The sequence below is a fragment of the Cetorhinus maximus genome, chromosome 18 (assembly GCF_964194155.1).
Source record: "Cetorhinus maximus chromosome 18, sCetMax3.hap1.1, whole genome shotgun sequence".
Classification (NCBI taxonomy): domain Eukaryota; kingdom Metazoa; phylum Chordata; class Chondrichthyes; order Lamniformes; family Cetorhinidae; genus Cetorhinus; species Cetorhinus maximus.
Genome location: NC_135896.1, coordinates 29,873,923 through 29,886,378, shown reverse-complemented (window position 1 = coordinate 29,886,378; position 12,456 = coordinate 29,873,923). Strand labels below are relative to the sequence as shown.

The 12,456-nt window shown below is 40.5% G+C and overlaps 1 protein-coding gene across 1 annotated transcript; it reads right to left on the bottom strand.

Annotated features, from left to right (window-relative positions):
- Positions 1–1,597: 1,597 nt before the first annotated feature.
- LOC144693030 (ubiquitin-like FUBI-ribosomal protein eS30 fusion protein) lies at positions 1,598–7,435 on the bottom strand. The gene is made up of 5 exons (XM_078562318.1): positions 7,307–7,435; positions 5,771–5,852; positions 3,407–3,551; positions 2,453–2,508; positions 1,598–1,897 (listed from the first exon to the last, which is right to left on the bottom strand). Exons 2-5 carry the CDS (start codon positions 5,843–5,845, stop codon positions 1,772–1,774), a joined length of 402 nt encoding a protein of 133 aa, XP_078418444.1. The 5' UTR covers positions 5,846–5,852; positions 7,307–7,435; the 3' UTR covers positions 1,598–1,771.
- Positions 7,436–12,456: the final 5,021 nt, after the last annotated feature.

The window sequence follows — 12,456 nt, the reverse complement described above, 5'->3', positions numbered from 1 at the left end:
AACGAAGGCCCTTAAAGTACATCACTGGCTGAATGGCTCAGCCTGAAACCACCCTGTTACATAAATGAGACTTGAGCTGTTTTTAATTGCCTTAATTGTACAACTTTTAGATTTTGTCTTCAGTTGTGGTTTTAGCCAGAGAAGAGAAAAACCAGACTCCAAGCTAGGAGCCTGTCTCTGACCTCCATCCCTCAGAGTCAGATCTCCAGAAAGAATCCTGTATTTTGCCTACAGAGTGAATTAATTCCCAGAATACTTTGCTGCATCTTCAACCTGTACCTGAGTTTCTAGGACCAAGACCAGAAATTCCAAAAGAACCTTCATTGGACAATAACTTACTGGATGCTACTCAGGTGAATTAAAAAAAAATCAAAGATATTGGCATTAAGTAATTTCTTATTTTTTTAAACTTATTTCCCTTTGTTTCTCTGTCATTCTACCTTGTATGCTTGTGAGTGTGAACGTGTTTCACAACCCGTCTCTCGGGTTTTGAATGTGTTAATAAATCCTAGTTCAGTTTCACCTTAAATTTGCTGCGGGATTATTTTTAACATTGAACCTCAAACTGGGGTAGCTCATCTGCAACTCCTCTGTAATCCAATTACGCAAGGTTAAGCCTTTTTGCTGCCCTCCGCTTTGCCTTCAGAGATTACTGTAGCTTTTCACCTCCAATAATGGCCAAAATGCTGACATTTCTGGATGTCACTTCTTCACACCTCATTTTTCTTATGGTCTGCATATGAATTATGAGCATGTCTTCATATTCACATTTCAAAGGCCTCTATTTTCTTCCACAGACTTTTACTTATTGTCCAGGTTTAATGGCATAGGATGTAGCATCTTGAGTGTTTCTGTTGCTAAAAGCTCAAGTTTTCTTGTTGGTAACATCCTTCACCTTCATAAAATTATTTCTGGCTATCTCTGTCCTTCATCTTGGTACTATACCTGCAATTTTCTGTTTGTCTATTTAGGACAAATGTTATCTACTTATTCCAGTGTGACACCATCCACTTCAATCTTCACTAGTTTATTATATGTATTCCTTCTATCTACCATTGTTTTTGTCTTTCAGGTGTTTATACTCAACCTATAATAAACTTTTATTTTATTCGATCTAGAATATTGTGTCTAATCTGAAACTTTGTTGTGTAGACTATGACAAACATCATTGAATACTTTTTCATAGCCTATGCAGCATATGTAAATGTTCTTGTTTACTTCTAGATATTTACTGGATTGTTCTTAGGTTAAATATACCGTTATTCCTACAGTAGGTCTAAATCAAGGCTGCATTTCACCAACTTCTACTTCAAATCTATTATGATTTTCAAAAATGACTTTAATAAGGACTATGGTTCTAAAATAATCGCACTCCATTATTTAAGGGATCTATGAAACCTAAAGCAATGAATGTTTCAAGTCTTTTCGACTGTCATTTTGGTATATATGAGCAAAAAAGTCATAAGACAACTTACCAGTATAGAATTCAGTAGATAGCTCAGCTAGCACTTAAAATCCATACTTCGGAGCAGAATACTATGAGTGAGTCAAAGAAGTGTGTACACCAGCTGACATGAAGACATATTTTGACAACACAAATGTTAAGTATTTTTATTAGTCATATTAAAGATTTTAAATGACTAAGCCAATTACTTGATTTCTGAAAGTTCCAGTACAGTGAGCCACGCCTTTAAGAGAGTGAAGCATAGACCTCAATTCAGTATTGAATCAAATAGTGAGTTTCTGACGACAGAAAAGCTCAAAAGCATATTTAGGAATTGGAATTTGGTCCCTTCCTCTTGCCAAAGTATGGCACAACATTTACAAAACGGCGATTGTACTGCATGCGTCTCTTTGCACGGCCAGTCTTCTTTTTCCTCTTCTCTTGCTTTGCAACCTATGCAAAGAATAGTTATTTGCTGCATTAATTTATGAAAATTCAAAATACTAGTATAAAACATGACCAGTTTTTGTAACCAGATAAAGAAGAATACAGGAGAGGCCACTGTCCTCAAAAGCATTAGGGTCTCATTTGCATGTAAAGGTCTCGACTGTTGTGTAATCACACACAGCCCACCTGCTGGTTTTGACAGGGTTATAGCTCCCAGCTGCAAAGCTAGACATCTCTGTTCTACTTAATGAAAAAGCCTTCCTCCACAAAAAAATTTACTACTGTGGTGTAAAACTGACTAAAAATGAACGGAACACTAACCAAACAGTTTCACATCAGAATAGACAAATGCCAGTCAATGTAAAGATATATTCTATTAGGAAATTGCTCATGGTTAAATAGGTGGACAATTCAGATCTCCATCTGATTCAGTGACTGGCAGGGCTGGTGATTACTATCAAACTGATTTTATGTACACAATTTAGATAAACACATAATGCCATAAAGGCTACAGCAAAATCTCCTAGGGATGCTTTTGTTGTGGGGTTGCTTTCAGCTTACCTTTGGAGTCTGACCTTTTACTTTTCCGGCTCGAGCAAGGGATCCATGGACCTTGCCTAACAAGGAGAGAAAGGGAACAGCACTTTTAATATACTTAAGACCATGATATCATCAAGTGATTTCCTTTCAATAGTCCTCATGTCAACTTATAATCTAGTGAAAACAGAAGCCCATCACAATGCCAATAAAGAAACAGGCTTGCAAGGCTGCTATAAATATCTGGAGGTAGATGCCTGGGCACTTATCCATATGCCTACATTGACAGGTATAACCGTTAGAGGGATGTTTGCAATGTGGCCACCATGCCACTTCTGAAGAGCTCTGCACTTGCTGGATAACTCAAATCACCAAATGGGCAGTGAGTGACCAAGTGAATATCTTCTCTTCAGTAAAGATGTGGAGGGTAGAAAGCAACAAGTCTCAGTTGGTTTAAGATGTTGCAACTTGCAATGAAAATTCAGAACCAAAAGCAACTGTGGGAGAGTATGTAATCTAACACTTAATTCAGATGCCCTGCAGGAAGGAGCTGCAATAAAAAATTAGGAAAGGCAATTGAAGTTATGATATCTTCAGTCACTTAAGGTAGAGGGGAAACAACAATGAGTACAGGGATCACTTTGCTGGCAATAGTACGGTGTGTGCCAGATCATTCTTCTATGTATTCATAAACTGGAACAGTGACCTCTATGAAGCACCTTGGGACATTTTGATGCAGACTAATCTTTATGCATTTAAAGGGAACACTAGATAATTACAAGAAGGAGAAAGGAATAGATGGCTATGCTAATAAAGTTAGATGAAGCAGAGTGGAGGGAGGTTCTTGATCACTACATAGCCAACAGCATAGACCAGTTAGGCCAAATGAAATAATTCTATTACAATACTGTAAACATTCAACACTACATGATTATATAGTAAAGTAAGGAGAGAAATACAAGTCAGTAAAATACATACCACCCAATAATCGAGCAACTACTTCTAGAGTGCAGTGCTCACTGATACCACATTGGCCTATGATGGCATCATCATCCAAGGGAGTGCCAGCCAAAAGGATCACTTGGTCAATAGCAGAGACTCCTTCCAGGGATTCAGCACGGGCCTAGATTAAAAAACAAAGTTTCATTAGTATGAAATCAATTCTTGAGGCTAGCAAAACAATCATCTAAGAATCAATTTACAAAATATTCAATTTAATATTCAACTGATGCAGAAGTGACAGCAAGTGTATTTTTTGGCTAAAAGCCCAAAGCAAACTAAAAATAGCGTGTCCCAATTTTTCCTGTTAAATATAAATTTGCAATCAAATGAGACACCAAGAATGGTTGATTAAAAATTTTGATCACACACACAATTGTCCACCTTAATCAATATAAAATATAGAACAAAAACCAGAAAATACTATAATGCCCATCATAACATCCCAGTATAGTTTAACTTCTCTATTTTCTTACCAGCTACAGCTTACAATACTCAAGAGGAGCCAAATTAATTCAGCAATGGTGGGACATTTAGATGAAAACTACAATCTACAAATACAAGTATATTTATCCTTAAAACATGTTTAATCTAAATACCCCAGATTTGATCCAATTACTACAGGTCTGGGTATGATCTGCTGGCTAATCACAAACCACTTAACTTACCACAATTATAAACGAAAGAGCTACAGCACTGACAATGGCAATTAAAAAAATAAAAACCGCCAAAGAACACACTGACATGGCACTTGGCAAATCACTCCACATTAATTGCGCCTGAATACTCAGTCGCCGCTAATCAACGATCAGTTTGTCAGGGTTACTGTGGTGTCACCATTACAGAGTACACCAGATCAATTCTTCAATGTATTATGATCTGCAGCCAATGTATCTGATTTTCCCCCCTCTGACTACACGTCAATGAAGCACTGCGGGATATTTTACTATACTAAACGGGCTACATTAAATAAACACAAGCAGCAATTAGATTCCACAAAAATGAATTCATTTTGACTTTACATGTTTTATTTTAAACTTTCCCAACCCCTTAGACAATTTGTTCTTTGGAACCTAAACAAGACAAAATTTGTCCTGCAGTTTACTCTTGAAGCCACCAGTTGCTGGATAAAGCAATGGTCCTGAGAGGATCGAAAATAGGTCTGACAAACCTTCGAATGCCTATTTTTGGGTGTGAATTGTCTCATTAAGTGAAATGGAGTTAGCACTATAAAGTACAATATTTGTGACACCACATACAGGTTCTAGTTCTTCAACATCGAAAGAATGAACCTCTCCTAACATTGTAGGAGTGAGAATCTTTCCCTTTAAAGCCACCACCCATTCAGGTTCAACTGGCTGGCACCCACTACAAAGATTTGGGGCTGCCCCAAACTCATTTCAGGTAGGACTCCCACAGTGTGCAAGATTTCCACAACAGTTAAATCTAGATTTAAACCAAAGACACAGATGTGACAGGACTGCATGCCAACAGATTGCACTATGCAATTCCAGCACTTCTAATTTAAAGTTAGTAAACATCAATTAGCATCTGTTTTAAACGCTGTCAGATATGTTAGGGAACCTGTAATGCAGCTACTTCCTATCATTGTCTTCAGGTTGTGTTCTTACCCATCACAAAAGCAAATCAATACCCAACTTATAAACAGTGTATCTGGAAACATAAGTGCCCAAACATGTAAAACCATCAAACTGGATACACTTCAGACTTATCATCTGAAGATTAGTATGCCGCAATCTAAAACATGCATTCCAAATCCGATCAATTTAACTGCAAATGAATTGGGATTTTACTTTCTTCACCCTTTCAGTCCTTTTGGTTTAATAGTGGTATTCAAAATCACGAGTGGTCTGTACAGAGTAGATTGGAAGAAACTGTTCCCTTTTGTGAAACAATCACAATACACACACCTCCTCACGAGTTTTTCAACCCTCAGAAAATCACAAAGCTCAATCAATTACACTTTCTTGGCTTGTGTTGCAGTTCTCCAAGGGCAAAGGGAATGGCATGATGTAGTCAGGGTGCACTGTAACTTCATAAGGTACAATTGCAAATTTACACTGCTAAACTGTATTCCGTCATTAGAGATAATGGCATGATAGAAAATTAGTCCTTATAAAAGAGCACATCAACTATAAAGATCACAACTGGAGATTAATGTTTTCTAAACACCTAATTCAAAAAAGAATTTTCTTTAAAACCAAAACATCTAAAATCTGGAAAATACTCAAGTGACAGGTAATTGGTAAAATATACACATAAACTATATTAAGTTAAAAATTTAAACTTCAAAAGTTGTTCACCGTTTAGTAGATAGCCTACCTTAATTTCCCCAACAGTCTCTTCCCCAGTCACATCAAGGGTGTGGGTGTTTTGAGCATGTAGAAACAGCTGCATGATGGTTCTAGAGGGTGGAAAAAAAAATCACTCCAATATGTGTAAAACAGATTTGAAGTTTCTTAATTCACCTTTTTTGAGCTCCAATGTCAAAAATCAGTTCTTAATTCTTAGATTCCTAATTTCCAGTCAAATAAATATGGGTCGCCGTTAGAATTGTTATGGCCCAATATGTTGGCATCGGGTCTCCAAATGAGCAATTCACCTAGTGCCATCCCGCCCCTCCCATAACCCTGTACATTCTTCCTCTTCAGAAAACAGTCTAAAAATTGAACCTACCGCTACCACACACTGGCAGTATAATTCCAGACCTTAACCACCCATTGCAAAACATCTTTTTCCCCGTCACTTTTGCCAATTAGTTTACGTCTGTGCTCTCTTGTTCTTGACCCTTTTGCGAGTGGGAAGAGTTTCTTCCTATCTACTCTGTCTAGACCCTTCGTGATTTTGAACACTTCAATCAAAACTCCTCTCAGCCTCACCTTCTCCATGGCAAACAATCCCAATAAAAGATTTCAGCAAATATATGGCTCAGACATAAACATCTATTTATTAGTCCCTCTGAACAAATTACTACTAATAAAGTGAATTTCACATTCAATGGTCATAAAAATCCAACAAGTTCAATAAAGGAAAATAAATGCCAACTTTTAATTTGTCAGGCCTACTATACATGACTTCAGAGGCATCAGGGTGGGGGGATCCATTTTCTCATGGCAACTAAGGATGGGCGCTCCTTTGTCAAACCCCAAAGTTAAAGGCACTATATTAATGCAAATTGTCAATCCCCGCCCTCTTTCGCATGTTTGAACAAGCAAAGGAGAAAAAGTAACAGCACAACGGCAGACACGAAGGGCCAAGTGGCCTCTTTCCGTGCCATAAACATGATGAAAGCGACTATCACCACTTCAACGGGTAAATTTAAGGCAGCTAGAAAACCGCTCTTCCTCTAACCCAGTCACGGACTTTTGCCAGTCTGCATTAAGATAACCGCGAATAGACAGCCAATGTACACCAACCAGATTCAGGCTAATAAAACATTCTTTTAAAAAACTGCAATATTCGCGATTACTGGAGAGCCGCAGGAAAACGCGACACGTCGCGCAATGGAGGAGGCCGCCGCGTGGTTGCAGATTCCCTAACACAAGAGCCGGCACCGCACTCCGAAAAAACAGGCCCGCAAACCGCACAGGAGTCCGGGCCCTGACCGCATGAAGCCGACGCCGCTCCCCGCATTCCGGCCCATGCCCGAGGCCTGAGTGTGTGTGGCGCGGGGGGAAGCCCAAAGGCCACAGGCCCGGCGCCATTTTCATCCTCGCACACGCACAGCCCGACGGGCCGCGACTCCACAATCGGCAGCGGAGTCACGGCGAGGACAAATCCACTATCGAGGATATTTGCAAGGTGGTGAGGCAGCAGGCGCTTCTTCAGAAAGCAACGCACGGCTCCCCAGAAACCCACCTGGAAAAGGCGGCCCTGGTTCAGGTGCAAACGACTACAACCCGCCCGTCAACTCTCAACAGGGGCGAAAAGGGAGAGACGCTGCGCGAGCAGAATTATAACTGCGAACAACCACAACCGCGCATGTGCTGGCACTGCGCGTGCGTACATGCTGCCGGGCGCATTAACGGGACTGCGCACACGCGATCGTCCGTTTCCCCGCCTGAGTTCTCGCGAGATTGGAGGGAGGTGTCTGTGCGGTGCATGTGAAGGGGACGGGCACCCTCTCCCCGCCCTTGTGTCGTCGAGTTGTGAGGATGGATGTAGTAGGTTCTTCCCAAACCAGGCGCATGGGACTTCTTCAGATCTCCGCGGTGTTTTGCTTTTATCCTGGTTGCTCCACCCCCACCACAACACCATAAAACCCACAGTAATATAAAAGCTTAGTACTGCGGGATGCCCTGAAGAAGAGTCATACGGGCTCGAAACATTAACTCTTTGTCTTTCTCTCCACAGATGTTGTCAGAGCTGCTGAGTCTTTCCAGCGTTTTTTGTTTTTGTTGTGACTATGAAACCCACCACATTTCCATCTCTCTTCAGCTCTGAAGAATCATACAGACTGGAAATGTTGACTCTGTTTCTCTCCCCCACAGATGCTGCCAGACCTGCTGAGCTTTTCCAGCATTTTCTATCTTTATTGGAGCAAAACAACATCGGGAATAGGTGGGAGCTCAGGAGAGTTTTGACAAAGATGCCATGGACGCAAGACAAAAGGAGTGGTTAAGGATTGAGTCAGGTGCACAACGGTCAGACAGCAAAATGTGTTCGTCGCAGAACAAGGGTCCAGCGCTCTCTGAAAGCAAAACAAAAGAACAAGTTACAGTCTGGCTCTGTGTGGTGGAAGGGTTTGGGAAAAATATCAAAATGAAGGACAGAGTTCATGATCTGAAGCTGTTGAACTCAATGTTAAGTCCAGAAGGCTGTAAAGTGCCTAATCGGAAGATGAGATGCTGTTCTTTCAGTTTGTGTTGGGCTTCGCTGGAACGTTGTAGCAGGCTAAAGGCAGAAAAGTCAAGATGGTGAATTGAAATGGCAAGATCAGGGTCATGCTTGGGCTGGGTGACCACTTTGTGGGACAACTTTGCTCAGTCCAATTTAACAAAAAATGGAAAAGATTTCCATTTATGCCTTTCATGACCACAGGATGTCCCAAAGTATTTTACAGCCAATGAAGTACTTTAGAAATGTAGTTACTGTTGTAATGTAGAAAACAGAGTAGCAAATTTGCACATAGCAAATTCCCAAAACAGCAATGTGATAATGACCAGATAATCTGATTTTCCGTTGTTAATTGAGGAATAAATATTGACCAGGACACTGGGGATAACTCCCCTGCTCTTCCTCAAAATAGTGTTATGGGATCTTTTACATCCAACTAAGAAAGCGGACAGGACCTCAATTTAAAATTTAATCCAAATGATAGCACCTCCAGTATGTTTGCATGCAGCATGGTGTATCAGCTTTTGATTTTCGTACTTAAGTCCTAGTGTGGGAATTGAACCCATGACCTTTGTGACTTCGTGGCAAGAGTGCTACCAAGTGAATGAAGATTTTTTTTTGAAAAATATACTTTATTCATAAAATATCTGAACGAACATTACAAAACATTTCTAAATCGCCAACACAAAAAGTGCAATCAGATTCAACTTTTACACATGGATCACGAGGTGCTTCAATACAATCAATGAATATTACAATCATTTGAATATGGTCATTACAGACAGTCAAATAGTGCAGTGGTACTGGGATTATCAACATACATCATGTTGCACTCAGGTGCTTCAATATAATTATAATACAATTAGTATTCAATGCATATATTCATTGTGAACTGTACAGCCCGAAGGGTCTTTACCTTTCCCAGCCCCTCGGTGCAGAATGGCAGAAAGATCTTTGACAGCGACCTTTCCCCATTGGGCCTTTGCAGCGGCTGCCCCAAGCTTTACTGCGTCCCTCAGCAAGTAGTCCTGGACCCTGGAATGTGCCAGTCTGCAACACTCGGTCGGGGACAACTCTTTGCACTGGAAGACCAACAAGTTTCGGGCAGACCAAAGAACATCTTTCACCGAGTTGATGATCCTCCAGCTGCAGTTGATGTTTGTCTCGGTGTGTGTCCCTTGGAACAGCCCGTAAAGCACAGAGTCCTGTGTCACAGCACTGCTCGGGATGAACCTCAACAAAAACCACTACATCTCTCTCCAGACCTTCTTTGCAAAGGCACATTCCACAAGGAGGTGAACAACAGCCTCTTCCCCACCACAGCCACCTCGAGGGAAACGTGCAGAAGGGGTGAGAGTCCTGGCGTGTTGGAAGGATCTGACGGGAAGGGCCTTTCTCACCACCAGCCAAGCTACATCTTGGTGCTTGTTGGAAAGTTCTGGCGATGAGGCATTCTGCCAAATTACTTTGACAGTCTGCTTGGGGAACCATCTGACAGGATCCATCCTCTCCTTTTCCCGCAGGGCCTCTAAGACGTTACGTGCAAACCACTGTCTGATGGACTTGTGGTCAAAGGTGTTTCTCTGCATAAATTTTTCCACGAGGGACAGGTGGTACAGCACGGTCCAACTACTTGGAGTGTTCCGCGGCAGCGTGGCCAGACCATCCTTGCCTTTATGTTTTAATGGACTAAGCATAAGGCTACTGCTTCAAGACAACTAAATAAGTGAAGCTCCTTATTACATTAGATTTCGCATTTTAATTGTTTTAGGATCGCATCTCACATTTCACTTATTTTTTAAAAATGAAAGCAAATCCAGTGGCCTCAGCAGTGCCATTTGCAAAGTAGCAGAGCAGTGAGGCATGAATTAAAGTAAAAGCAAAATACTGCAAATGCTGGAGATCTGAAATAAAAACAAAGTGCTGGAAAATCTCAGGAGGTATGGCAGCATCTGTGGAGAGAGAAACAGAGTTAACGTTTCAAGTTTTTAGGCTCTTGTTAGGCAAGGGAATCAAAAGTTATTGGGGCAGATGGGAACATAGAACTTGAAACACAGACAGATCAGCCATGATCTTATTGAATGGCGGAGCAGGCTCGAGGGGCCAAATGGCTTTCTTTTGCTCCTATTTCGTATATTTGTAAGTCCACTGTGACTTCAGAACTCGTGGTAATTAAAACTTTGGTCATACCCAGTATTCTATTAGTTGTCTTACTGAAGCAGTTGAGAGAAGTTAAATTCACTTAAAAAATATGAAAAGCTGGAATCAGAAAAAAACAAAAATGGCCATCAAGCTCTCAAAATTGTAAAAAAAACTCAACTGGTTTACTGATGGCCTTTAGGGAATGTAATGAATTATGAACAAGATATTCACATGCTTTAGAATATAACTTTTAGTTTTAGGAATTAAAGTGTTAATGGAAAAGCCCGGTTAAGAAATTGATAAACAACCCTAGATTAAAGGCAAATCAAGCAAATCTAGGTTTAATTAACCAATGTTTATCTTACAAAGTCAGAGTTGATAGTTAAAGCCTTCTCTACAGCCCTAGTTATATGACCCACCAGCAGCATTCAGGAGAAGTACAGTTCCCTCTTTCTCCAGTACTGGTGCCCCATGAATTGAAACCAATTTAGTGCCTAGCTGCTCATACTACCTCAGCAGAACCTCCCTTAGTCCTATCTGTGTCATTAGTTCCCAGGTGCACCATTCACTATTGTGGAATCATGCTGTACGCAAATTGGCTGCTGGCTTTTACATGATACATCCCATCATAATCACTGTTATGAAGATTCCACATGCCCTCTCTTTCAACTATTTTTTTAAACATGGGAGGAGGTGGGGCTTCAGAAGCAAAATGGTTGAAAATTTTTGATTTAGTCTATGCTGATAATACCTCACACTCATAAAACTATTACAAGATGGTTATGTTTTAAACTTTCTTTTAATGGAGCATGTGACCTCCCACTAGTTCTGCCAGGTGATAAGCCGATGTGACTTTGTTGCTTTGGGGACCGGGATCCCAGGACATGTCCTATTGAAGCTCAAGTGCCAGATTTAACACCTGAACACGGGCGAGGCTGCTGTTCTTGCTATTACAGACTGAGTTATTGATTCAGAGACCCTAGACAAAAAGGGAGATGCTTCTAGGTGAAGATGCAGGGAAACTATTGCTGCGAGCAGCAGGGAAAAAGGCTGTTTTCTGTTAGCCACCATGCAGTGGAGCATGTTTTCTGATTGAAAAATCAGAACCCATGGAAATTTAAGGGCACTGGCAAGGCCAGGAGGAGGAATCACTAGAGCCAGCCTTGCTGCTGGAAGTTGGCTTGGGGATTCTCAGAAGATGGAGGGAAATGACTTTCCATGGACACTGGATGTTATGACTCAGCAAAACAGGGAGAAATGAGTCTGTTAAGTTTGGGCTGTTTCTTTTAAAGACTACAATTTGCAGAGAGTGCAGTGTAATGTATAAATGGTGTGGGGTTTTCAGTCATGTTATGAAGTTAAGGGGGATATCTTTTCTGTAGTTCATAGGATTAGCTGTCTAGTAAGTAGTGTTTAGTCAATGTAGATTTTAGTTTTTTGACATAGTATAAGTCTTAAAACTTGAAATCTCGTTTTGCAATTCCTTTAAGTTTGTCCCTGGGAATTCAAATCTCTTTTTAATAGTTATTTGACTCTACCTGGAACATAACTAACTGGGGGCTCGTCTGACATATTAATCCAGAGGCTGGAAACAAGTTTAAACAAACAAGATTTCAGTTACTTTTGCTGTATTCATTTAACGTGGCTATGTTTAATATTCAAGCATTTCTGGAAAGGGATGACTTGTGCAACAGTTAACAAAGATAAGGGATGACCTGTGAATGCCTCGCAACAGTTAACAAAGGTTAATTTAAAGGCTTGAGTTAAGGAGAAAGAGGAAAAGAAAAATTAGAAAGTAAAAACCTTGAATTCTGAGACAAAAAGAAGCAAGGGAATTTGATCCAGGCAAAGAAAAACTGAGATTATGCAAACGGTGGTAGCAGGAAAACTTGATGATGACAATGCAGATTTAACTCTTGGTTTTGATTTGGCCAGGAATATTTACCTAGTGCCTAAATTCAGTGAGTAAGAATTGAAATGTACTTTGTGTTGCTGAGAAAATTGCCACAAAGCTTCAATTGCCGAGAGGA